General features: G+C 44.9%; 2 protein-coding genes across 2 annotated transcripts in view; one reads left to right on the plus strand and one right to left on the minus strand.

Moving 5' to 3' along the window:
• Position 1: 1 nt before the first annotated feature.
• POLR1C (RNA polymerase I and III subunit C) lies at positions 2 to 4274 on the plus strand. The gene is made up of 9 exons (XM_024557645.3): positions 2 to 223; positions 349 to 420; positions 2137 to 2244; positions 2491 to 2623; positions 2908 to 3027; positions 3113 to 3265; positions 3423 to 3572; positions 3681 to 3797; positions 3932 to 4274. Exons 1-9 carry the CDS (start codon positions 155 to 157, stop codon positions 4048 to 4050), a joined length of 1041 nt encoding a protein of 346 aa, XP_024413413.1. The 5' UTR covers positions 2 to 154; the 3' UTR covers positions 4051 to 4274.
• XPO5 (exportin 5) overlaps positions 3770 to 24603 on the minus strand; it is a 51971-nt gene continuing 31137 nt past the window's right edge. Inside the window, exons 19-32 of the mRNA XM_053914235.2 lie at positions 23050 to 23149; positions 22038 to 22219; positions 14051 to 14151; positions 12256 to 12352; positions 11299 to 11435; positions 10574 to 10671; positions 9961 to 10007; positions 9422 to 9519; positions 8729 to 8791; positions 7858 to 7940; positions 7279 to 7386; positions 7027 to 7164; positions 6685 to 6849; positions 3770 to 6515 (exon numbers count right to left, since the gene is read on the minus strand). Coding sequence (XP_053770210.1) covers positions 6378 to 6515; positions 6685 to 6849; positions 7027 to 7164; positions 7279 to 7386; positions 7858 to 7940; positions 8729 to 8791; positions 9422 to 9519; positions 9961 to 10007; positions 10574 to 10671; positions 11299 to 11435; positions 12256 to 12352; positions 14051 to 14151; positions 22038 to 22219; positions 23050 to 23149 — 1555 coding nt within the window. The 3' untranslated portion in view covers positions 3770 to 6377. The remainder of the gene's footprint in view (positions 6516 to 6684; positions 6850 to 7026; positions 7165 to 7278; positions 7387 to 7857; positions 7941 to 8728; positions 8792 to 9421; positions 9520 to 9960; positions 10008 to 10573; positions 10672 to 11298; positions 11436 to 12255; positions 12353 to 14050; positions 14152 to 22037; positions 22220 to 23049; positions 23150 to 24603) is intronic.

Below are 24603 nucleotides of genomic sequence, written 5' to 3' on the forward strand. Positions count from 1 at the left end.
CAACTAACTTCCGGAAGCTGGGGACGTGGACACAGACAGAACAGAGTCTCGCGATATTTAACCTTCCTGGCGGTGATGTGTTGCCACGGAGACGAAAGAGGTCGACTGGAACGCATGCGCCAGTTGCTGCCTTAGTCACGTGGAAGGGTGGAAGATGGCGGCGACTCAGGCGGTGGAAGAAATGCGAAGCCGCGTGGTTCTAGGGGAGTTCGGGGTTCGCAATGTAAGCTTTGTGGCCTTGAGGTCGGGAGGAGAAGTGAGCGAAGGACAGGGACGAGTTGAGATCGGAGTAGGGATGGGCTTGGCTTGGTGCCCCTTCGCAGACAGCCACGTGTCTCTTTGCTTTAGGTTCATACCACCGACTTTCCCGGTAACTATTCGGGCTATGATGATGCTTGGGACCAGGACCGCTTCGAGAAGGTGGGTGGAGCTGGAGGTGTCCGGAGAGGGTTATGAGGATCGGACCGTGTGATGTGAGCAGCCTGTGCTTCAGAAGCTGTCTTCGGGGAGCTCTGTTCTGCGAACAGATTTCAGTCTTGTTGGAAAAGAGCGCACGTAAACGATTACAGTATAGTGTGGTAAAGGCAGTTGCTAGCAGTAAGGGTGACGCAGGATGGGCTGCGGTCGGGGTTATCCCATCCTGCAGAAACACTTAATGTAGAATGGGAAGGAGAGCAAACGTATGGAAGAATTTCTGAAAGAGAAAACATCCGAATTGAGCCTAGAACGATGAACAGAAGTTGAAAACAGCGAAGGGTGAGAAGGGACTAAGAACAGAAGCTAAATCACAAAGGCTTGTGCGATCTGTGCTGTGGGAATGTCCAAACAGTTCGTTATTGCCAGAATTTAAAGTGGGTGGGCATGAATGGTAGGCAGGACTGAAGTATGTTTCAGGGACTGTAGGTGAAAGAGCCAAAGGGAGATACAAGGTAAGTTTGGTGATTGCTGTGATAGGGGTTATGACGAGGCACTGTAAAACGACCTAGCTTGGGGAGCGAGGCATGATGGCATCATTTATTGATGAGAAATTGGTTTGGAAAATGATGATGCATTCAGTTTCCTGCAGATGGAGAAGTCTGTCAGGCTAGTGGCATATATGTTTGAATTGAGATCCGAAGTAACAATTAATTTTGGGGGGAGTTGGTGCAAATAGTTGCTAAAACCATGAGTGTGATTGAAGTCACTCTGGAGGGAAAACTTGGGAAATAGTAATATTTGTGGAGTAGGTAGAAGGTAGTTTAGAAAGATTCATCAGAGAAGGAAGAAAACCAAGATTGGTGCTCAGAAATCAAGGCACTAGAGTTTGAAAATGAGGGATCCTATCAACAGGGCCAAATGTACAACAGAATAGTCGAGCAAAGTAAGGATTGAGTAGTGTCAACTGGACTAAGAACGTAAGCATGTTCTCTAGTAGAATAGCCTCTGGATACTCTGGCTGGAAGTCATAATGCAGAGAGGCATGGAAACAGCAGCAGTGTCCTTTGCTAGGTGATTGAATAAAGATGTGTTACGTACATACAGTGGAATACTATGTAGCCATAAGAAAAGATGAAATACTGCCATTCGTGACAATGTGGATTGATCTCGAGAATATCAAGCTAAGCAAAGTAAGTCAGACATAAAAAGTTAAGAAACATGATTTCGTTCATGGGATAAAAACTGAAAGCAACAGATGAACAAACAAAAAACAAAAACTCAGACAACAGTATGGTGGTTACCAGGGGAGAGGGGGGGTGAGGGAATATTAAAGGGGGTACAATATATGGTGATGGAAAACAATTTGACTTCGGGTTGTGGGCACACAATGCAATATACGGATCACATGTCACAGAAACGTACACTTGAAAGCTACATAATCTTACTAACCACTGTCACCCCAGTAAATTTAATTAAAAAATATGCAGAAAATGTCCTCACTATTAAAAGAGATTTAATTTGATCAAATAAGGGGGGGCGGAATTGCAAAAGAAAACAAACCCTAATAAAGGGTTGGGGGAGAAAAGAACATCTGGTGAGGGACATCTAGGCAAAGGGAGGTTTTGGGTGAGAGAATGTTAATACTTGAAGGGAAATACCTGGGGTGGGGGGTATTGACTACACAGCGAGGAAGCGTCATTTCGTGTTTTTCCTGTCTAGAACTTCCGTGTGGATGTGATACACATGGATGAAAACACATTGGAATTTGACATGGTGGGAATCGATGCGGCCATTGCCAATGCTTTTCGGCGTGTTCTGTTAGCTGAGGTATTGATGGGCATGGTGGCTGGGGTGGGGTTGCATGGGGACACCTTGCCACTACCTCACTTGTACAATTGTCTCAAGGTTTATTTTTCCTGAAATTTTGTTGAGCATTTCTCCTGCTCATTTGTAAACTTTCAGTCGAACACATACATTCTTCTAAGAAGAGGTCTCCCCCCATCTGCCAGCAGGTAGGGAGTAGATGGGGAACCTGTGGGGTCTCGGTGGCTGAGTGGTGGTTTTGTTGGGCAGGTGCCAACCATGGCCGTGGAAAAGGTCCTGGTGTACAACAACACGTCCATTGTCCAGGATGAGATCCTTGCTCATCGCTTGGGGCTCATTCCCATTCATGCTGATCCTCGTCTTTTTGAATATCGGAACCAAGGTGAGGGTTTGAGAAAACGGAATTTTGGGAAAAGGAGAGCAGCTCCCATCTGCAGAGTTGATTCTGGAATCAGGCTATTTTCAAATCCTGGATTGACTTTACTGTATGACCGTGGCAAGCTACTACTCTTTGGGTACATTAGTGTTCTTACCTGGGAGAACACTTGCCCTTGCCCTACTTCAGTTTGTTAAGAGGATTAAATCAGAAGTGTAATGTACTCAGTATGGTTGGTGCCTGGCATTCAGATGTGCACTAGTCCTCTAAGAGCTTCTGTCTTTGTGCAGGAGATGAAGAAGGCACAGAAATTGATACTCTGCAGTTTCGGCTGCAAGTCAGGTGCACTCGCAACTCTCATGCTGCTAAAGATTCCTCTGACCCCAATGAACTCTATGTGAACCACAAAGGTAAGCTTGGCAGTGTAAGAGAGTCCACCTGTTGGTGGATGCTAGTTTCAGAGACCAAGGTCTTCTGATGTGCTTCTTTCTCCAGTGTACACCAGACACATGACATGGGTCCCCCTGGGGAACCAAGCTGACCTCTTCCCGGACGGCACCATCCGACCAGTGCACGATGACATCCTCATTGCTCAGCTGCGGCCCGGCCAGGAGATTGACCTACTCATGCACTGCGTCAAGGGCATTGGTGAGAATCCTGTGGGCTGCCGGGGGCAGTAAGGTAGTTTGAATACAGTTGGGTGAAGTGTGATTAAGGGACCCACTAAGATGTCACTGACAGGCAGAAAATCAGTGAGCCTTTGGGAATGTCAGGAGTTTTCCCACAGGCTCTGATTTCCCTCTAGGCAAAGACCATGCCAAGTTTTCACCTGTGGCAACAGCCAGTTATAGGCTTCTGCCAGACATCACCTTGTTGGAGCCTGTGGAAGGGGAAGCAGCTGAGGAGCTGCGCCGGTGCTTTTCACCTGGCGTTATCGAGGTGCATGAAGTCCAAGGTATGGTATTTGGGATGCTGTTCGGGTCAGGACCTAAAGTATGTATTTTTTGAAGGTGGCAGAGAGAAAGCTCAAACTAGTGTTTATAACATGGTTTGTTTTCATTAGGTAAAAAGGTGGCCAGAGTTGCCAATCCCCGGCTAGATACCTTCAGCAGAGAAGTCTTCCGGAATGAGAAGCTAAAAAAGGTGGTACGGCTCGCTCGGGTTCGGGACCATTATATCTGTGAGTATGCAGTTTGCGGGGGTTAGTTTTGGTGCTACAGCTTTCTCGCAGAGTCCAGTTGTGAAATCTAGCAGTAACTTACACAGTAGCTCTTGCAAGCCCTGTCTGGGCTAAAACGTTTCTTTGCTTCCCAGTCTCTGTTGAGTCGACAGGAGTGCTGCCACCAGATGTGCTGGTGAGTGAAGCCATCAAGGTACTGATGGGAAAGTGCCGGAGGTTCTTGGACGAACTAGATGCAGTTCAGATGGACTGAGGCTTGCACTAGACTTACTGGCTTGGATGTTCCTGATGCAAGCTGAAGATGCTGGGTGCTGACCTGTTGCCACTGGACTGCTATAGAGAGCCCAGTATGACTAGGTGTCCTGAGTTTCTGGGACAATTGTAGCTTTATTTCAGTCAATACATTTTGTTAAATGTGTCACAAAATGTGACTGTGCCTTTATAAGGCCTTCATGTAAATAAATTCACATCCAAACACAAATTGTTTTGTCTGAGACTACTTCCTTCAGTTTTGGTCCACAAATACTGGGCCTTATCTCAAAACAGTTTTGGCAGTGACAGGAACATTGGGTTCAGATGTCTTTCCAGGTCTGGGCCCAGACCCTCTGAAGCTTCGTGAGGAATGCCAAACTGAGGTGGCCATGGTCAGACCGTACAAAAATGCTGTGTGCCGGTTAACCTGTCTCTCGGATACTGGAGGAAGTTGCTCATCAAAAAAAGAGAGGGCCCTAGCAGTGAAGTTACATTGTTACCGAGAACTGTGTGAAGAACAGCAGTCCCTTTGGACTGTCCCAGTGTCAGGTCCAGGGGTCACCAAAGACACCTCTGGAGAATGATATGGGCTGCCTGGTCTATATGTGTTAAGGACAGATATCTTTTTCTAGCTGGCAGACTGTTCCAGAATGCTTGACAGAGCAGCAGGTCCATCAGTCAGTTCTTCCTGTCCGCTCATGAACAGTGACCCTGAAGTTCACTAGTTTGAAAAAGACAGATGGGGCTCTTTCTGTATGAAATTGAGATTTTTACTGACATGCAGATGTGCTTTAGAGTTATGTTTCTACAAAAAGGTTCTATAAACAATAGAAAACTTCTAGCATGAAGTCACAAGATGTTAAAAATAGTACAACACAATAAATACAACTATGCCCTCCACAGTCCCAACTACAGAGAGGAGTAGGCAGCTAACACTTTGGAGGGAACCGTGCTTTGAGATGGCCTTCACAGTTGATGCGTCCAGACCACCACTCAGGAAGAGGGTGTGGGACAAGCCTATGCCACAGAATAGCTATACTGGACACCAAGTTCTGCTTCCCCAGCTTCACCCCTTCCTAAGCCTCCCTGCCTGGGGACCCAACACGTGCCAAAAGCTGTAGCTTCTGTCCGTGCTGCTCCACTCAGTCCTCACTGAACCCTCCTTGGTGGGTTGGATCGACAACAGGCCTCTGTCTTTGTGCGGACACACGGACACACACACCACATGGTTTCTGTATGGATTAAGCTTGTCTATGGCGAGCAGTGACCTCAAGGCTAGGGTCCTGCATCCATTTTCCTATGCGTACAGGCCCATCCGGTGATCTCTGGAGTGGGCTGGTATCTCACAATAGGAAGGCATATTTTCTTTTGGAAATGGCCCATCACAGAAATGACCAGGGACCTGAAAGACCGTAAGTTTTGAAGGCACCTGGACTCAGCTAGTCCTCGGAGAGACCAGTGGCTCTGCTAGCTGCTTGTCACAGATGTAGCCTAGTTGGTCTGGATTATCCTTAGATGCCAATGGCATCACTTGACACTAGGTAGGGTACTGTGGCTCTTGTGCCTGAGTGGACCCTGGGGCTGGGAGAACCACATTGAGAGGTCATTCGTGGAAGGGCGTGTGTGGGCTCTTGGGGGACGTTAGTACTACAGACGCCAACTCAGCCCCAGTTCCTGACGGTACTATACTTAATACTGCATCCAGAGCTTAGCAGAAGCCTGTGCCATGGACCCCATCAGCTGACCAGATTGTTGCTTAAAACAGAGAGGGAACTGGCCAAATTCAGTTCAGCACTCAGCACCTGACCCACACGTGCCCCTGGTGGATGGGAAAGGCTCCCTGTCAGCCCAGCAGCATGGGGGCTCAGTGGGACTTGCAAAAGTCCAGGAGAAACACTTGGGCACAAGTGCTTCAGGGCTGAGCCCTCGCCACTCGTTGGCTAGTGGCCGGCTAGTTGCAGTGCTGGGTACAGCACCCCTAGTTACCACTCTGCACTGGTGTATGGCTGCATGGGGGCGGCAGGGCTTGGGGAGAAGGGCAGCTGCTCTGCTCTAGCTCTTCTCTCTTGGAAAAGCCAAAACTCCAAGTGGAATGGGAGATACCTGGGAGGTCTAGACAGCGTGGTGTAAGCCCGACTCCCTCTCCTGACACTTCAGTGTAATTACTTCTGGCCCTGCACAGGGCCCACTCTCCAGCTCCAGACCCAGATCTCTCCAGGCCAACAATGGTCGTGAGTGGGGTGGCAGTGAAGAGGAGCCTAGAGAGTATCTACGAAGGAGAAGAAGAGATGACAATAAAGGCCAAGAAAGGACGCCCAAAAGCTTGATTCAGGGTTCAAATATGGTGGCCAGGCCACCCTCCTCATTGTCCAGCACCTCCGTCTCCAATACTGGCTTTGATTTTTTGAAAAGTGAGGGAAGATTCTTAATGTGAACTTCTTTTCGGAACTGCTCTCCCAGGGGTTTCTGTGGAAAACAAACGAGAAAGAACTAATGCTGGACCCTGAGTAGTGGGTGGGTTTGAAGATCATCTCACCATATAATGGCCAATCACTACTGGTCTCTGGTTTGCCTGAGCCCATGGTCTGAGAAGACCCCAAGGTGTCAGGAGCACAAAGAGAGGTGCATGACCTACCCCAATGCAACCAGCAATGAGGCGTTTGAATTGGTCCTTCCGGCGCTTATCAGCCGCTTTCTGCAGAGAGGGGTTCAAAAGCTTGCAGTCAAACTGGTCCAGAGAGTCTTTCTGTATCTCAGGGATCTGCTCCATAACAGCTCTTATCTCCAGGTACCTGGGACGCTGAGAAGTGAGGACAAACCCACTCAATGGGGTAGGTTTGGGCCCTGCCACTTTCCCCATTCTGTGCCACACCCACTCCTCAGGCAGCAACTGGGCAGCTGCCTGCATGCAGGATAAGGCCTCGCTGAGTGGGAGCAGCTGCGAAGCGTGTTGCCATGGCTGTCCTCCGCCACTCACCAGTGCCTCGTAGATCTGGAAAGCCAGGTGCACCAGGGAAGCCATGCAGCCGTCGTGCTGCCCGTGCGTCTGCAAGCCCTTCAGCACGCTGCTGAAAAGCCACGTCACAGCATCTGAGAGCAGCGTCCCTGACAACACCTGGGGAGACAGCTGTGCTCAGGGCCAAAGCGGGACCCCAGTACCCCAATTCTTCCAAATGATTCAGTCAATCCTTATGACCCAAACTTTTCAAGAAGAGGCAAGTAACCATACTTGTTTGAGGAGGGGCCAGCAAAGCTGTGTGGTCGTCCTCTGGCAGGACAACGTATCCTTCCAGGCCAGGGAATTGAAGGCTGTAATTAACAGCGCCGTACAGACATCCTAACGGAAAAGGACGAAGGGTTACCATGAGAAAGTAGGCCCAACTCTCTGAGTATTCTTAGGCGTTGGGAGCTGCAGTTTCAATACTAGGTGAGCAGGAAAATGATAAAAGAAATGTGAGTTTATTTCCTAGCTATGAAATCAGGCAGTCAAAAGAAGAAAAAACCACCAATGTAGAAGAGGAAACCGAAGTATAGGAAGGAGACAAAGCTTGGGCCTGGAAGAGGCCAAGCATGAGAAAGTGGCACTGGGGTGCCACTGAGCTTTTCTGAGAGCCTTTGCCCGTATCAGCAGGGGAGACACCATGGCCGTGAGTTTTCCCCACTGCTTTCAGGGGTTTTAGGAATCAAGAGCTTAACTCATGTAGAGTATTGCCCCCACAACTTTTTTGAAGGCATCGCAGAGTGAGAATGGCGGAAGCTGGCTCCATAGCCAGGAAAGGAGAAAACATCACCTGTGTCCTCCACCCACCTCGTGCTTCATTAGGCATTTGCCCAGGTCTGTAAGCTCTGCCATGGCCGAGGGGGTTACCTCTGTGGCCATCATCTCTTCATCTGTAAGCAGAGAGCAGAACGTTCAGCTCCATCCTCTCAGAACAGTGAAATATATCCTATCCTGAGAGAAGCCCACAGAGTGGAGCTGAGCATGCTGGGCTGGCTGCTGGTGGAGTATGGAAAGGGTGTGGAAGCCATTGCCCATGGTAGATTTGGAGATGTGTGTAGCTGTACATTTGGGAACAGTGGGAAATGAGTTTTTCTGGACAGTTACTTAAAAAGCTGCAAATAATGAGGATCTTTCGTCATTGAACAAATATTTGAGGACCCACTATAGTGGACACTAATTTAGTTACTGGGATAGTTGACATTCCAGTAAGGGAGACAAGTAATAGATGAATACATAAATAAATTGTAACATCACAAAAAAGACATTCAACAACAACAACAATGTAACGTCAGGTAGTGATAAGTGCCCTGAAGAAAAACAGAGAAGAGAATATAGAGGGGCTGGGTTTGCTATTTTTGCTAAGCTGTTCATTGAAGATCTATCAGAGGTAATACTTGGGCAGAGACCCAAACAAAGCAAGAAAACAGGCAATGTATATGGCTGAGAAGAAAAATCATTCTAGACAAAACAGCCAGTGCAAAGGCTGTGAGGTGGGAGTACAGGGAAGGAATAGGGCAAAAGGGCCAGCAGAGATGAAAGCTACATGTACAAATTCCATCTATATCAGACTGCTAGGGAAACAGTTTCTGTAGGAACCGACCTGGCTACAGGAAGGACAATATTAGGAGCCTACAAACTAAGTAAGGGCAGACCTCCGAGAGTCACGCAACAGACTCACCATCTCCATCTGCAGGGGGAGCAGTATTATGATCAGCACCTTTCTTTGAAACACAGCATACCGCTAAAGCAAGAAAGCAGGGTTACTGGGCTTACTGCCACCAGCCAACAGCTGCCGCGGGCCGACAGCTCCCAAACTGTCCCTGGGCAGGTGAGGAGGGAGAAAGGTGGGGTCCTGTCCAGGAACAACATCAGCTTCACCAACAGAAACAGAGGCATTTGACCAGACTGTGTTTTGGTCCCTCTTCAAGTTCAATTAACTGGAGGGAAATTACAGAATTTTCTGAGACTAAGTGGCCAGGAGAGAATATCTAATAAACCTTTGGTCCACTCTGCTTCTCAAACAAATGACATGACGGAAAAATAAGAGAGAAAATTAACCACCTTCGTGTCCAAGAATTAAAATTTTTCCCTGTTTTGACAAAACAAGTAAGTTATTCCTACCATTAACCCAAATTCCTCCTGCTATTTTAGACCATTTCCTTATATTTTAGCCTTAGTATGAATACAATTCAGTTTGCCATTTATAAAATGACCATAGGCTGATTTAAAAGCACCTAGTTGCGACCTGGTTAATTTTTTCTCATCAATCTGTCAGTACTGCTGCAAACATGCCTTTTTGGGGTTGGGTGGCTGACCAGTTCTTTCTCCAGAGAAATTCTTCTCTGCGAGCCCTGGTTCCCACGTCACTTACTGATTAGGTCCATGACTTCTCGGGTTAACATCCTCACCAGCTGTTCCTCTAGCATCTCTTGAGACTCTGGGTTTTCATCTGCAGTCTCATCTTCTCCACTGCAGAACACCAGGGGCCAAGATCCACAGGAGTGAAAAAAGGGGAAGGACAAGGAAAGCGGGGACCCCAACCAGACCTTGCATGCCCAGTCCCTTCTCCCGGCTTCCTTCTGCTGCACATTCCATGCAAAAGTTGGGAATGGGCAGCAAGGATCCACTGAGGGACATTATGACTTGTGATGATATCCAGTTAGCAAAGGGTACTGAGTCAAAACCCTAAGTGGGTTAAGATGTCTCGGCATTCTCCTAAGGCAGCTGAAGTTACCCCTATGAAGTCTGAGTCTGATCTGAGTCTGCCTCATGTTCACCCTAGGCTGAGAATGACTACAACCCACCGCTGCTCTAGCCTTGGGACAGCAGAAACACCCTCCCTGCTCCCCACCTTCTCCCACCCCAAACGTGGCTCCAGCTCCTCCACCAAGGAGAAGAGGTGTTCCTTACCACAGCAGGCTCCTCTGGTTGATCACCTGCCATTTCTGGGAAAGCCTCTGAGGAAACAAAAAGGAAGTAAGTGCTAGTACTGGGGAGAAGGCTGAAATGGATAATATCTACTTTGTGATCAGAAGTAGCCAAGGATGATTGTAGTTATCAATGACAGAGCCTTGGAAGGCCCACAAGGCTCAAACACCAGGCACATTTTCTGTACCCCCCCCATACCCATATGAGGACAGCAGGTTGAACACTTATTTGCTTGGAAAGGATGAACAATTTTGGAATTCCTGGGTCACTCTGGACCCATCTGTTCTTCACCCAGCCTGTCACTCTGCTTAACTTCAGAACCAGTGAAACAGAAGCAGGCTTGGCCCCGATCACCTGCCCTCAAATAACAGGAGGTCAGGAGCACAGGCTGACACTGCGAGTGCTTGGTGGACAACTCATCCAGTTTAGTTCTTGGGGGGCTGCTCAACCCACTGCAGCAAAGGTGGGCTGGCTACACAGCCATCCTGGCAGAGCGAGGAAACAACACCTGCAGGAGCTCCCGACTTGTAGGACTCATGAGAGCCCAGGCGTCCGAGGAGTCCACTTTGTTACCCGTTCCTGACCAATCTCTTACCATGTGGAGGTAGGTGAAAAGAGGTCCAAGGATGGGGGACACAAGGGCTTCATAGTGCTCTGGGGGACAGAAGAGCACCAGAGGCTTCACAAAGACCCATGCCACAGCAGGTTAAGAAACTTTAGCACGTGAGCGCACACACCCCTCTCATTCTAAAGCACCCCTTATCTGACAGGCAACAGGCTGGGCCTTTGGACAGAGTCAACCCACAAAGGACTTGCCAGATGCCTAGAACATCCTGTGTTAACCTTCAAGTTCTTTTCTGAAAATCCTAAGCTGCATGGATACTCATTTCCATTATATTTTTAGTTTCACTGTCCTTTCTACCAGGCTGCATGTTATGGGCAGTGGGTTGCCTGAAAGTAGGGAGGAAAATAGGAAGGACACCCTTATAACTCAGGGAAGAAAGATGTTTTTTTAAAAAAGGATCCAAATGACAATGAAGTGTGAGAGTGCAATTTCAAGGGGGAAGCACCTGACAAAATATACAGATGGGCTGAAATGGAGATGGTAACGAGTTGCTCCTAAGAGCTTCCAAAGTCCCCTGAACTGCCTTCCTGTTTTTCCTGCTATTTACTTCAATCTTGTCCTTTCAATGTAGTTATTATACAATTTAGATATATGATTCCGTCTCTTCCATGCAGCTCATCTCTGCCTCCTCTGGTGCCTATGAACTGTTCCTGTATTCGATCTTCCGGGTTATCTCGGGACTTTTGAAAGGATATGAAGCATGGGTCTGAGTCGATAGTCAGGAATATTGTTCAGATTGACAAAGGCTGAGCTGAGAAGCTGGGTCGCCAGGTGCTCCACGGTGTAGAAGTCCTGCTGCATGGAAGGGCCTGCCTTCCCCAGGATATGGAAACTGTAAGGGAAATCGGGAGATCACGGGCAATGACGAATCTACCATCTATTACTGCCAGCCCTGGCTGCCCCAGATGTCTCCACACCATGGTGACAGAAGGCTTCTAGTCTACAGTAAATTAGAAAAGCGATTGTATTTACTTCTTAAGAGAACTTTAGCTAATCAGTATACTTCAAATATGTGGACTTAACCTTTTATCAAAAGTGAAAGTAACCCACTCTTTGCTTCCTACTCTTAAGGAAGCTTCTTGATAGCAGATTCAGCATCTTTTGAAGGCCAATTGTTGGTATATTTTGGTACCCAATATCAGCAGTAGCCTTTATTACTTAGTAAGTAACACGGACTTACAATGGAGAATCTCGTTCGTTTGGCTGATCGGGCTCTGGGTTAGTGAGGCAGGTGGCCCGGGTGTGGCAGTGTATAGGAAGGCCTCTCACTGCCCCACCCCACGACCAGGACCTGGAGACAAAATCTGGCCAGCCACTTCCCACTGTCTCATAAAAAAATAGGCTTTGAAGGGTGAGGGGTATGGGAAACATGCATCCCCACCACTATACCTTCTCCTTTGGTCTCATCATCTTATGCCCCAGAACAGGCAAGTTGGGCATAAAATATCAAGCCATGGCACATATGACAATGATAAAAAAGCAAATGTAAGAAAACTGTTCATTTTTATTTGGAACTCGAATTATTAGTTCCCTGTCAAACCCTTGCCTCATCTTACCTGACTTTTTTCCTACATCAAAAGTCCAACCCATGGCCATTCCTATACAACACACGCCTAGGAAGAGAATGTGGAGAGGCTGCATTGGTTCATTACCAGTTCTCATAGAGGGTGGAGAAGAAACGCTGCATTCTTTCCAGGACTGTTTTGTAAACAGGAGAGTCATTCAGTTCCAGGAGAGGCTGGGGTAACCCTACAGACAAAGAAACGTCAGGGACATGCTGCCCCGCCTCTAAGAGTCTCCACTTACCAACGCCCTACTGCAGGCAGCCGTGGTTTGGGGGTGGGGGATGAGGAGTGTTACAAGTGCCAAGCAGCTGGCCACGTCTTCCACGAGCTGGAGTTGCCAAGAGCTACACTGTCTTGGTAGGAAAAGGTAAAAGCTATTAAGTACTCAGGACTTCAGACTAGACCTGGGTACTCCAACTTTTGCTTGGGTTTCTCCCGATGGGACTTGTACCAAAACACACAATGAGAACTTAAAATGATCTCTCCATAAAAAAGTGGGGCCTCCCTTTTCAAGTTATAGAACCTCTTTTTCAAGCAATATTTTATGCGAAGCCCAAGATGTGTAACAGATCAAATGAAACTCACTTATCTCAGTATAATAACTGCCTTAAAAGATCTATACTTCTAATCACAGGTAATTTTATATTCCAAGTCTTCTTCATGGTTGGAAGCTGCCAGAAGGAACTGTTTGTCCATCCTAGTAATGTTTTGGCTGGCTGTATATTTCTATAGCAGGAGTTCATGGTTTAATTTGAATGAAAATTGAATGTGGGTTTGTGTGTGTGTGTCTGTGTGACGCAACAGCTACTTTTTATAATGGCAAGACATTTTTTGGAAGTTTTGTTTTTACTGGTTTCTGCAATATGGACCTTAAGTGTACTGGTGCCAAAGGAAATGGCCCAGAACTATGTAGGCCAAGACAGACCTAAGCTCTGGAAAGGCAAACTAGCACCCTTCCTTTCATTAACATGGTTATTAGGTTGCTTAACCACTGCCAGGCCCAGGCAGAGGTTACGGGTGCGAACGAAGTGATACGGTGGGCAGAGTCCTGAAGTTTCAGAGCCAGTATGAAGCTTCAGAGATGGGCACAGAGTTCAGACAAGTCTGGGTGTCGCTAGCTCTAAGTTATACCTGTCATGGCCTTTCCCCTTTTGTTCCAGCCACAGGAGGCCCTCCTCTCTATGCCCTGGACACACCGAGCTCTTTCCTGCATACCTCAGCATCTTGTACCTGCCAATCCTGTTTGGCCAGAATGCTCAGCATCTCCTCTTGCCCCAAACCTGGTTAGCTCCTACTCATCCTTTAAGTCTCCACTGGCAGGACAATCTTCTGACTCTTCCCCAAGACACAGTCTAACAGTCACTTTTGTTCACAGAACATGTCACAATTATGATTGCGTGGTTATTTGCTAATGGGAAAAATGAGTTAAAGCAATGTTCTAATCCAGGAAACAGGGCTTAGAAAGTATTTATTTAAAATTGTTGATAATATATATTACTGCTAAAAGCTATTTAAGCTTAATTGTTTTAATACGTTTTTGGCCCCATACATAAAAGGCAGGAAATTGTGCTAATATCCTTCAGGTCTGGTTTCTGTACAGCCTAAAGCTCTAACGCACAGCACTACCTGGAGGAGTAATGCGGGGCGGGGGTGGCGGTGGGGAGAAACTGTCTGAAGACCTTCTCCACGTGCCACGACGACAGAGGAAGTGCATTTGTTCCTAGAGAGGCCGTGGGAGCTCCACACATGCATGTCTGGACAAACAGGTGGTCACGGTGGTGCCAGGTGACAAAGAGGAGACACAAGGCACACTGAGGCTGCCTGAGGAGCCCATTAGAGGTAAGGTGAGCTTCAAGGAAAAAAAAAAGGCTAGATTTCTTACCTAAAATAGCAGATTTTTCCACTTCAAGCATATCCAGAGCCTTTGTGAAAGGCTCTACCATTTTGGCTAGCATTTCTGGTGCATATAAAGTATTGTGAGTTCTAAAAGAAAAAAAGGATGCTATGTGAACTTCTCCTAGTCTGCTGCAGAAGGCAAGAGTGGGTTTCACCTTGTAATTGTGATACTACACTTCCACATAGACAAATCTCCCTGTCAACACTACTCCTGGCAGGGGAAAAAAAGGATGGTATAAACATTTAAATATTGCCCTGGAACAGAGATCAGACTCAAAGCTATTAAGTAGAATTGTGTAGTATACCAACCTAAAATCAATCAAGACGAGAACCAAATCCTAAGATAGCTGGACAACATCACAGTCTGATGCTAGAAAGCAAAATTCTTTTAAACTTGAGACCATGCCTTGGCACACTACTTTCTGTTTGCCAGTGACACAGGATGCAATGTCAGAGGCATTGTGGAGTCACAGGCAGGAACAGAGAGCAAGTGGTGATACGCTCCAGTATTTCAGATGTTCTGTCTCCATTCCAAGACCATAGGCTCTATCTCCATTGCTCTGACCTCCTGGAGGAGCACCCACAATTCCCACATGTGCGTCTGGTCCCCAGCAAAATGACTTACCTGAGCAGTTACTGGCTCTGTATGACTGAGGAGGAACGACTGTGGTGGACCTGACCTACCCGCCATCCACAGTGGTCCCTCTTGCCCACAACAATGGCACACTGAACAATCTATAGCCAGAGAACATCACTACCTATTTTTCTTTTAAAAGTTAATTACAAACATCTCAAAATACAGAAAATTACAAATATAACAAATACCAGCATGGTTACATATTTAAGATGCACACTGACCAGATCTTTTTAGACCATGCTTTAAAAAAACAAAAAACCCTCCTCAGCATTATTTTGAAAACCTAACCATGTACACGTATTAGTACACTCTTTTAAACTGTCTTTTTTAGAATGCCACTTCGTAAATTCATTTCCCCATCTCCCTAGTAAGAGTCAGTAAGATTGTCTCCACTCTTTTGCTTACACAAAGAGCCTAGCAATGAGTTTTTTTGAATACTTTTTAAATATATTTATTGATTATGCTATTACAGTCGTCCCATTTCCCTCCCCTTCACTCCACTCCATCCTGCCCACCCCTCCCTCCCACATTCCCCCCTATAGTTCATGTCCATGGGTCAGTCATACTTATAAGTTCTTTGCCTTCTACCTTTCCTATACTATTCTTACGCTGCCCCTGTCTATTTTCTACCTACCATTTATGCTTCTTATTCTCTATACATTTCCCCCCCTCTCCCCCTTCCACTCTCCTGTTGATAACCCTCCATGTGATCTCCATTTCTGTGGTTCTGTTCCTGTTCTAGTTGTTGGCTTAGTTTGCTTTTGTTTTTGTTTTAGGTGTGGTTGTTAATAACTGTGAGTTTGCTGTCATTTTTACTGTTCATATTTTTTATCTTCTTTTTCTTAGATAAGTCCCTTTACCATTTCATATAATAAGGGCTTGGTGATGATGAACTCCTTTAACTTGACCTTATCTGAGAAGCACTTTATCTGCCCTTCCATTCCAAATGAAAGCTTTGCTGGATAGAGTAATCTTGGGTGTAGGTCCTTGCCTTTCATGACTTAATACTTCTTGCCAGCCCCGTCTTGCCTGCAAGGTCTCTTGTGAGACATCAGCTGACAGTCTTATGGGAACTCCTTTGTAGGTAACTGTGTCCTTTTCTCTTGCTGCTTCTAAGATTCTCCCCTTCTCTTTAATCTTGGCTAATGTAATTATGATGTGCCTTGGTGTGTTCCTCCTTGGGTCCAGCTTCTTTGGGACTCTCTGAGCTTCCTGGACTTCCTGGAAGTCTATTTCCTTTGCCAGATTAGGGAAGTTCTCCTTCATTATTTGTTCAAATAAGTTTTCAATTTTTTGCTTTTCCTCTTCTCCTCCTGGCACCCCTATGATTCGGATGTTGGAACATTTAAAGATGTCCTGGAGGTTCCTAAGCTTCTCCTCATTTTTTTGAATTCTTGTTTCTTCCTTCTTTTCTGGTTGGATGTTTCTTTATTCCTTCTGGACCACACCGTTGATTTGAGTCCCAGTTTCCTTCCCATCACTATTGGTTCCCTGTACATTTTCCTTTGTTTCTCTTAGCATAGCCTTCATTTTTTCATCTAATTTGCGGTCAAATTCAACCAATTCTGTGAGCATCCTGATTACCAGTGTTTTGAAGTGTGCATCTGGTAGGTTGGCTATCTCTTCATTGCTTAGTTGTATTGTTTCTGGAGCTTTGATCTGTTCTTTCATTTGGGCCATATTTTTTTCTCAGTGTGGCTGTTTCGTGTCAGGGGTGGAGCCTTAGATATTCACCAGGGCGGGGCATCCCACTTTGCTGCGCTGTGATGCTGTATGTGGGGGAGGGGTCAGAGAGGGAACAATGCCGCTTGCTCGGCTCTCTGCCAGCTTTCAGTCACTTCCCCCACTACCCACAATCAAATTGGGCCCTTCTGGTGCTGATTCCCGGGTGGGTGGGCTTGTGTATGTTCTAGGACCCTGTGGGTCTCTCTAGTGAACTCTCCTATGAGGCAGGGAGTTTCTCCCACTGCTGCCTCAACCCCCACGGGTGGTTTCAATCAGAGGTTTGAGGCTTTATTTCCCAGCGCTGATACCCTGGGTTGTGCAGTCTGTCTCACTCCCCAGTTGTGCCTCCTGGTTTATCTGCATGCAGATGTGGGACTACCCGCTCTGCAATCTGCCGCTGCCTGGCCATGAGTCCTCTCTGCCTGGCTGCCTGCCTCCGCCCCTCCTACCGGTCTGGATGAATATTTCTTCTTTACCTCCTTGGTTGCTGAACTTCCATACAATTCAATTTTCTGTCAGTTCTGGTTGTTTTTTGTTTTTAAATTTGCTGTCGTCCTTCTTTTGGTTGTTTGAGGCGCCACAGTGTGTCCCCTGAGACCTCCATCTTGGCCGGAAGTCAAAAATATATTTTTCAAAAACAATTGTTTTGGGTATTTGTGGTCCCTTGAAATTCCACATGAATTTCAGGATGAGTTTTTCTATTTCTGTAAGAAACCATTTTTGGGATTTTGATAGGGGACAGTGTAGATTGTGTTGGGTATTAACAACATTTTATTAATATTGTCTTTTAATCCATGAACACAGGGTGTGTTTCCATTTATATGTCTTCTTTAATTTCTTTCACCAATATTTTGTAGTTTTCAATGTATGAATTTTTCAACTTCCTTGGATGCTAATTCCTAGGTATTTTATTCTCTTTGATGCTATTGTAAATGCAACTGTTATTGCAATTTCCTTTCTTAGATTATTTGTTAAAATACAGAAATGCAACAGATTTTTGTGTGTTGATTTTGTATACTGCTACTTTGTGAAATTCATGTACAGCTGGCCCTCGAGCAACACAGGCTTGAACTGCACAGGTCTCCTCGCACGGATAGTTTTCAGCTGGGGTTTTTGGTGTCATTTGTGAATAGAGATAGTCTTACTTCTTCTCCAGTTTGAAAGCCTCTCTTTCTTTTTCTTGTCTAGCCGCTGTGTGGGACTTCCAGTACACACAGCAGTGGTGAAAGTGCTTGCTTGCCCTTTCCTTGCTTGTTCCTCGATGGAGGGGGAGAGCTTTCCATCTTTCACCACTGCATATGATACAAGCTGTGGATTTTTTAATAAAAATCATTTTCCATGTTGAGGAAGTTCCCTTCTGGTCCAAGTTAGCAGAGTGTTTTTTATCATGAGAGGATGTTAGAGTTTGTCAAGTGCTTTTTCTGTGTCGATTAAGATGACTGCATGTTTTTTTCCTTTGTTCTATTAATATGGTATATTACACTTACTTATTTTGTTCGCTGAACCACTCGTACATCCCCAGGATAAATCCTACTTGGTCATGGTGTGTAATCCTTTTAACATGCTGTTACTATCAGTCTGCTTGTATTCTACGAGGCTGTCTAAAACTGCCTTAGCCGTTATCTCCTCTGTGTAGAGCGCACGGATGGGTAACAGGTGCCATTCACTTCTAAAAACTGCAATGTGTCATCTTTTTAGTTTCTGAATTAAGGTTTTTTTGGAAGATGTCTGATACTATGAAATGATCTCTGATAAAATCAGCTTCCAGAAGAAATTGAGTTTAACAGACAGCAGATGAGAGCAGAGCAGTTTCTTATTATTTCATTAAGTGCGACTGTGACCCAAAGAGATAATTTATAAAGCAGAAGGGTTAATGCATCATGTGTCAAATGTCACTGGAGCTACAACAGAATCTTGTAGCCCTTATATTCTCCCCTCTCCCCAAGGAGGCGGTGCCACGGTGGCTGCACCTCCACCTCACAAGCAGAGGAGGACTCAGAGTACACCTCTGACTCCAGGTCAACTGTTCATAAGCAGGGACACCTACAACCCCTAGTTACATTCAGGCTCCTGAAATGTCACCTTTCCTGACACAATTGCAAGTTGGAGCTCTGTGCTTCCAGATTAAGAGGGACTAGTTACTGCTTGGCAAAGAAAAAGGTAACTACCGTATTTTGCCATATATAATGTGCTTCTGTGTATAATGTGCACCCATGTTTTTGGTCCAAACTTTTAGGGGAAAAAACCTTTTAATTTTTTAATACAATTATTTATTTATTTATATTTGGAAACAGGGTTTTATTTTCCATAAGGACATCCTTATTGCTTTCTAGAGTTACACTTTAAAAAAAAAAAAAAAAGTATGCCTGGGCCCCAACCCTGGCCAATCACATCAAAATCTCTGAGGGTGGGGTGTAGGCATTAGTATTTTTTTTGAAGATTTTATTTATTTATTTTTAGAGAGGGGAATGAGAGGAGAGGGAGAGAAATATCAATGTGTGCTTGTCTCTCATGTGTCCCCTACTGGAGACCTGGCCCGCAACTCAGGCATGTGCCCTGACTGGGGATTGAACCAGTGATCCTTTGGTTTGCAGGCCTGCACTCAATCCACTGAGCTACACCATCCAGGTCTAGAGTGAAACTTTCAAAGCATAAATAATAGAATTAAAAGCAGTTTTATAGGTATGGAATTAGTACTACCCATGTATAATGTGCATCCTTATTTTTCCCTCAAAAATTGGTGCAAAAAGGTGTGCATTATACATGGCTAAAAACGGTAGGTAATGGAAGTTTTAAGTTTTGGACAATGTGTACCTATCTCAAATATATGGATTGGCAAAAATACGTTTATAGTTGTAATACAAGTAAATAATACAATGATTAATAAGTAATAGTACAAGAATAAACTGTTTCACGTACTCGATATTGTAAACCTACTTTTGCCAACCCCTGTATTCTTAGTATCACCGCTAAGAGTACAACCCCTATGCTAAATAAGACTTTACACACACAAAGATTTCAGCAGAACACATAGAAGACATACAGAAACAATGTAACAAACTTAAGTTAGCAGAAAAGCTGTTATTATAAAATGATGATAATGTACCTTTCAAGAATCAGACAGTTCTGTTCCCTACATTTGTCCTCTATCCAACTCACTAGAAATAACACTGTCCAACAGAAATACAATGTAAGCCACTAACATTTTCTAGTCAGCCAAATTTAAAAAGTGAAAAGAAACAGGTTAAATTAATCGTACTTGATTTAATCCAATGCATCAAAAAAATCATTTCAGTTGTTATCAACACTAAAAATTACTGAGATATTTCACATTTTTGTAATAAGTTTTCAAAATCTGGTGTGTATTTTATATGTACAGCTTCTCTCAATTCAAACTAGCCACATTTCAACTGCTCAACAGCCAACTACAATAGCGGCTACCATGCTGGATAGCAGAGCTCTAAGACCTTCTTTGCTTGTCAGACTACTTGACAGGGAGTTAAAGCTCATTGCTCCAGTAGCTCCAGTATCCAATTGATGGAAATGTACATTGTAACTTAATTGGTTCTACTGATGAAAACTGAAAACATGCATACCTTATAAACCACGAATTCTACTCTTACCTGTAGGATTCTACTTCTACTCGACAGAAATGAAGTGTTAAGTAAGTATTCGCATAGCCAAAAGACATTTACAAGAACGTTAGCAGCTCTGTTTGTAGTAACAAAACATTAGAAATACCCAAAAGTCCATCAGCACTAAATGGATAAATAATTTACAGTATATTCGCACAACAGAATACCACTCAAGCAATGAGAATAACCAACCACAACCACGTGCAACAGCATGGATGACTCTTACAAATACTGAGCAAGAGAAGCCTGACATGAAGGAGTGCATGCCTCTGACACCATTCATTTAAGGTAGAACAACCAGGCAAAACGTTAAAGGTCAGAATAGTGGTTACCCTTGAGGGGCAGGTTCTGATTTGAGAAGAGTTGTTGGATAAGGTTGTTTCTTAATCTGGGTGCTGATTACACAGGTGTATCCACTTCATGAAAATCCATCTACACACACTCTTAATTTGTATCCTTTAATTATATATATTTGTGTCCTTATATTATACTTCAAGATAAAGTGTACTACAACACTCTAACTACTCAAAGAGTCTAACTGCTCCATAACTACAGTCGACGTTTTCCAAAATGCCTTTGGCTGCCTTCGGGATTTCCCAAAAGCACTGAACTCTGACAAAAACGTCAAGAGGATAGTCATGCTGTTCTCGTGGCCTCCTAGCCCAACCAGGAACGAACCCCATTTCCAGGTCTGGGTTCTCACCACATGCACTCTGGCCACAGTTCTAAAAGGGCTGGGTCACTGAGTCTGCTGCCAACTGTCTTAAACACGTTCGCATTTCTCTAAGCTAATGAAGAACCTTTTGGTTTCAAAAACATCAATATGGAAACAAACCTTCCCTGACTAAATACTTTATTGGCCTCTCAACATGCAGGTCATACTTCTTTACTGAAATCTCTCTCCTTTTGAAGAGACATCTAATTCCAGATACATCCACAACGACAACTCTTTCAGACACTCCACTCTTACGAATTGGCCAACAAGCTCTTTAAACCTCTGATTCTTAAGTTTATGATCGAAGGTGTCTGTTGCCAGTACAGCGTCCTGGAGCCAAAAGTAATTTGTTTTGCTCGGTTGAGACTCTGCTCTTACGCCCTGCATGAGAGGCCAAAACCGTAATACGGTCCTAACCTGTAACCCAGCAGTAATGGGATATAGGAAGCAATCAAATTGTGCTTTGGCTAGTAAGAACTGAATTCTGTCCAAAGCCTATCTTTCTTCTCAGAGAGCATCTCTGAGTCATCAAACATACATCAAGTAACTAACAAGCACAGACTTGGCATATTTCAACTTGAATACACCAGCTCATGTGATCTGTAACAGTGATTCTGAACCTTTAATGTGTAGAAGAACTACTTTGGGATCTTGTTCTAATACGGACTCTGATTTAATATGTCTGGGGTGGGACCCCAATTCTGCATTTCAAACGAGCTGACACTGCCGGTCTGAGGGCTCAGCTTTGAGAAGTAAACACCTAGGCAAGGGAGGTGGACCGTGTATCATGCCCTTCTCTGGCATGATCAGCCACTAAGCTCTTTGGTCCATTTGACATCAAGAGTCATTACTGATACATTCAGATTAGCTCAGTTGAATACCACCCAGAAAAGCATCACTACAGAAAGCAACTGTCCTTCCCAATGAACATTTCCTTCAGTGGCAAAAATTTAGACTAAATAAAACTTAGCAAGTAAAAAGTAAGGATAAGGTATAAAAAAGTAGGAATAAAATACAGAGGAGATTCAAACTGAGAAAAGCCACTTTGGGATTAGCACCCATGTGCTCACTTGAAATGTAAGATTTAATGTAAGTGAGAGCTGTTTTTATTTTTAAAAAGAGACCTTCCCCCCATGGAAGTAAACAACACCTAATGCCTCATTTACCACCACCAGGATTTGAGGAAATATAAACATATTTTCAACTTTTGAGATTCTTAAGGTAAAAAGAGAGAGAGAGGAAAACCATTATTCTGACTCACCGTATAAGGGCAAGCAAATTGTCAAGAAGTTTCAGAATCTGTTCAGTACAGGGGTTACGGAAGATTGGATTTCCAGTGGGTGTATAACCCACCACAAACCCTCCAGCTTTGGCCTCTTCGAGGTCGGTGGGCCAGCAAGTTCGTTTCACAACACCCAGAATGCTATACACACAGAAGCTCATCTACAGAAAAACAAAAACGAAAGGTAAACATAAAAGGGGAAGAAAAGACAAAAGTGCTATTAGATATATGCAAGGTTATAGCAAAAGGGTTACAAAGACCAGAGAGAAGGAAAAGGCTCCTGCCCCCAACCCTGTCCCTTCCTTTAGGGTCAAGTCCTTTCACTGCCATCTTCAAGTGCAGTGGTAGACCCTAGAAACTTCTCTGTCATGAGGATGTCCTTCCAGAGGCTACAGTGACCCTCTCACAGGACCCCAATTAGAACGTGGCTTGGACATGCTTCAAAGCAGAGTATTTAGACAGACAACACTTCATCTTGTTTTGAGTTGACCCTGCACCCTCCAGCTTAAGCCTTGACAGCTTCTGCCCTAACCCCACTCACGGTACTCTCAACCAACCTGTTATTTGCCAGGTTAATTAATGTGATTTTTGCCATAATGGAGACAAGAACAATGCTTATTTGAATAGCAAAAACTGAAAAAATCTCAGGTTTGCAAGTTACGTCATCATTTAGGACTTTACATGCCAGAGAGCAATGGCAGGGAGGACTCACCCTGCTGACCAAGTTCTGACCTACTTCCTCATTACACCTTCAGTCTTCAGAGCTATTTAGAGATCCTTAAAGCCAAAATAATGACTTCATAGAAAAGACCATCTGCTCTGCTGTGGGAACTAACTCAAGAATTCAAGACTAAAGAAGAAAAGAAAGGAGAAGCTTAGGAAAGTGAAGAGCCCAGATTTCTGACCCATACAGAAAAAAATGTAAATGACAACACCCCTACTCCTACCCATGGCAAATTCCACTTCCCGTTCCCAGAAAAGGCTTACTTACTCGTGCACGATTTAAGCCACTGGAGTCCTCCAGGGCAGGGTCACAGCTTTTCCGATCTGCACCCACATAGGCAAGAAATGCATCAACATCTGACAGCACTCTGAAGGTTAGGGGGAAACACAAGCTATACCATGATTTTAAGTAAGGACAGTTTCTTCCACAAAAGCTATGGTTATTTGGCTCCAAAGAACGGTTGTTATAGAGACAGCAATTTAATCATATTGTCAGCTTTCATTTGACAGTTTAAACTTCTCTTCTCACTTCTAAATGTTATTAGTAACACTTTTTCCCTGGCTGGTGTGGCTCAGTGGATTGAGTGCCAGCCTGCAAACCAAAGGGCCACTGGTTCGATTCCCAGTCAGGGCACAGGCCTGGGTTGCAGGCCAGGTCCCCAGTGGGGGGCACACGAGAGGCAACCACACACTGATGTTTCTCTCGCCCTCTTTCTCCTTCCCTTCCCCTCTGTCTCAAGATTAAAAACAAAAAATTGTTACTAGTGACACTTTGAAGATCACAAGCTTGGACCCTGACTGGTGTGGCTCAGTGGACTAAGTACCAGCCTGTGAACCAAAAGGTTGCTGATTCAATTCCCAGTCAGGGCACATGCCTCAGTTGAGGCCAGGTCCCCATCTGGGGGTGTGTGAGAGGCAACTGATCATGTATCTCTTGCACATCAATGTTCTTCTCCTTCTCTTTCTACCTCCCTTAGCCTCTTTCTAAAAATAAACAAATAGAATCTTAAAGAAAAAAAAAAAGAAAAGAAAAAGAATACAAGCTTGGCTCAGTTGGTTAGAGCGTCATCCAATAGGGGTTTGATCCCCAGTCAGGGCACACATAAGAATCAGCCAATAAATGCATAAATAAGTGGAACAAAAAAACCTGTTTCTTCCTCCCTCCCTCTCTCTCTCCCTCCATCACTACTTCCTTTCCTCTGTCTCTCAAAAATCAGTTAGAAAAAGAAATACAAGCTTTGGTGGCACTCTCCCTTTTGGGAGCACGCCACGCCTTCCCCGTCTTTCCCCAGTGGGTGTGTTTTCTCAAGGCCATACCTGTGCCTTTCCCTCCCCTTTCCTTCCCACCAGGTGTACTACCTTTGTCTTTCTCTCTTCTAAGTGCCAAGGGTCCTTCTTTTGTCTCTGTGATTTTTTCCTGGGCCTAAGCAGCCCAGTTGGCTCACTTCTACTATCTCTATAACTTTGTAAATAACCTTTCTCTTATTAAAAAAAAAAATACAAGCTTGAGAATGCTGTGTGGGCACAGATGAGTGTCTGTGTGGCTCTTGCTCAGCTCTGTCCATTAGTGGCTGTTCTTGTTTCTCTACAAGTACTGGTGCTACGACACAGACAGAGCAGATTCCACTGTGGCCTCCCAAACCATACAATCCATTTTTTATCCCCCCTCCCTATACCTCTGTTCAGCAGGAGGATATTTTCAGCAATAGAATAGAGGCTGCTTTCATACATCAGTGATTGTGCCATGACATCTCAATATCCTTACACTCCCCTCCTGGGCATTGTATGCTCTTATTTTTTTGGTTAATTACAGTTGACTTTC

This window comes from Desmodus rotundus, chromosome 11, assembly GCF_022682495.2.
Source record: "Desmodus rotundus isolate HL8 chromosome 11, HLdesRot8A.1, whole genome shotgun sequence".
Lineage (NCBI taxonomy): Eukaryota > Metazoa > Chordata > Mammalia > Chiroptera > Phyllostomidae > Desmodus > Desmodus rotundus.

Excerpts from the sequence above, each read along its gene's own strand:
- POLR1C (XM_024557645.3), top strand. The coding sequence starts at position 155 with ATGGCGGCGACTCAGGCGGTGGAAGAAATGCGAAGCCGCGTGGTTCTA. Across the intron at positions 224-348 it reads GGGAGTTCGGGGTTCGCAAT|GTTCATACCACCGACTTTCC; the intron begins GTAAGCTTTGTG and ends TCTTTGCTTTAG. Across the intron at positions 2,624-2,907 it reads TTTTGAATATCGGAACCAAG|GAGATGAAGAAGGCACAGAA; the intron begins GTGAGGGTTTGA and ends GTCTTTGTGCAG.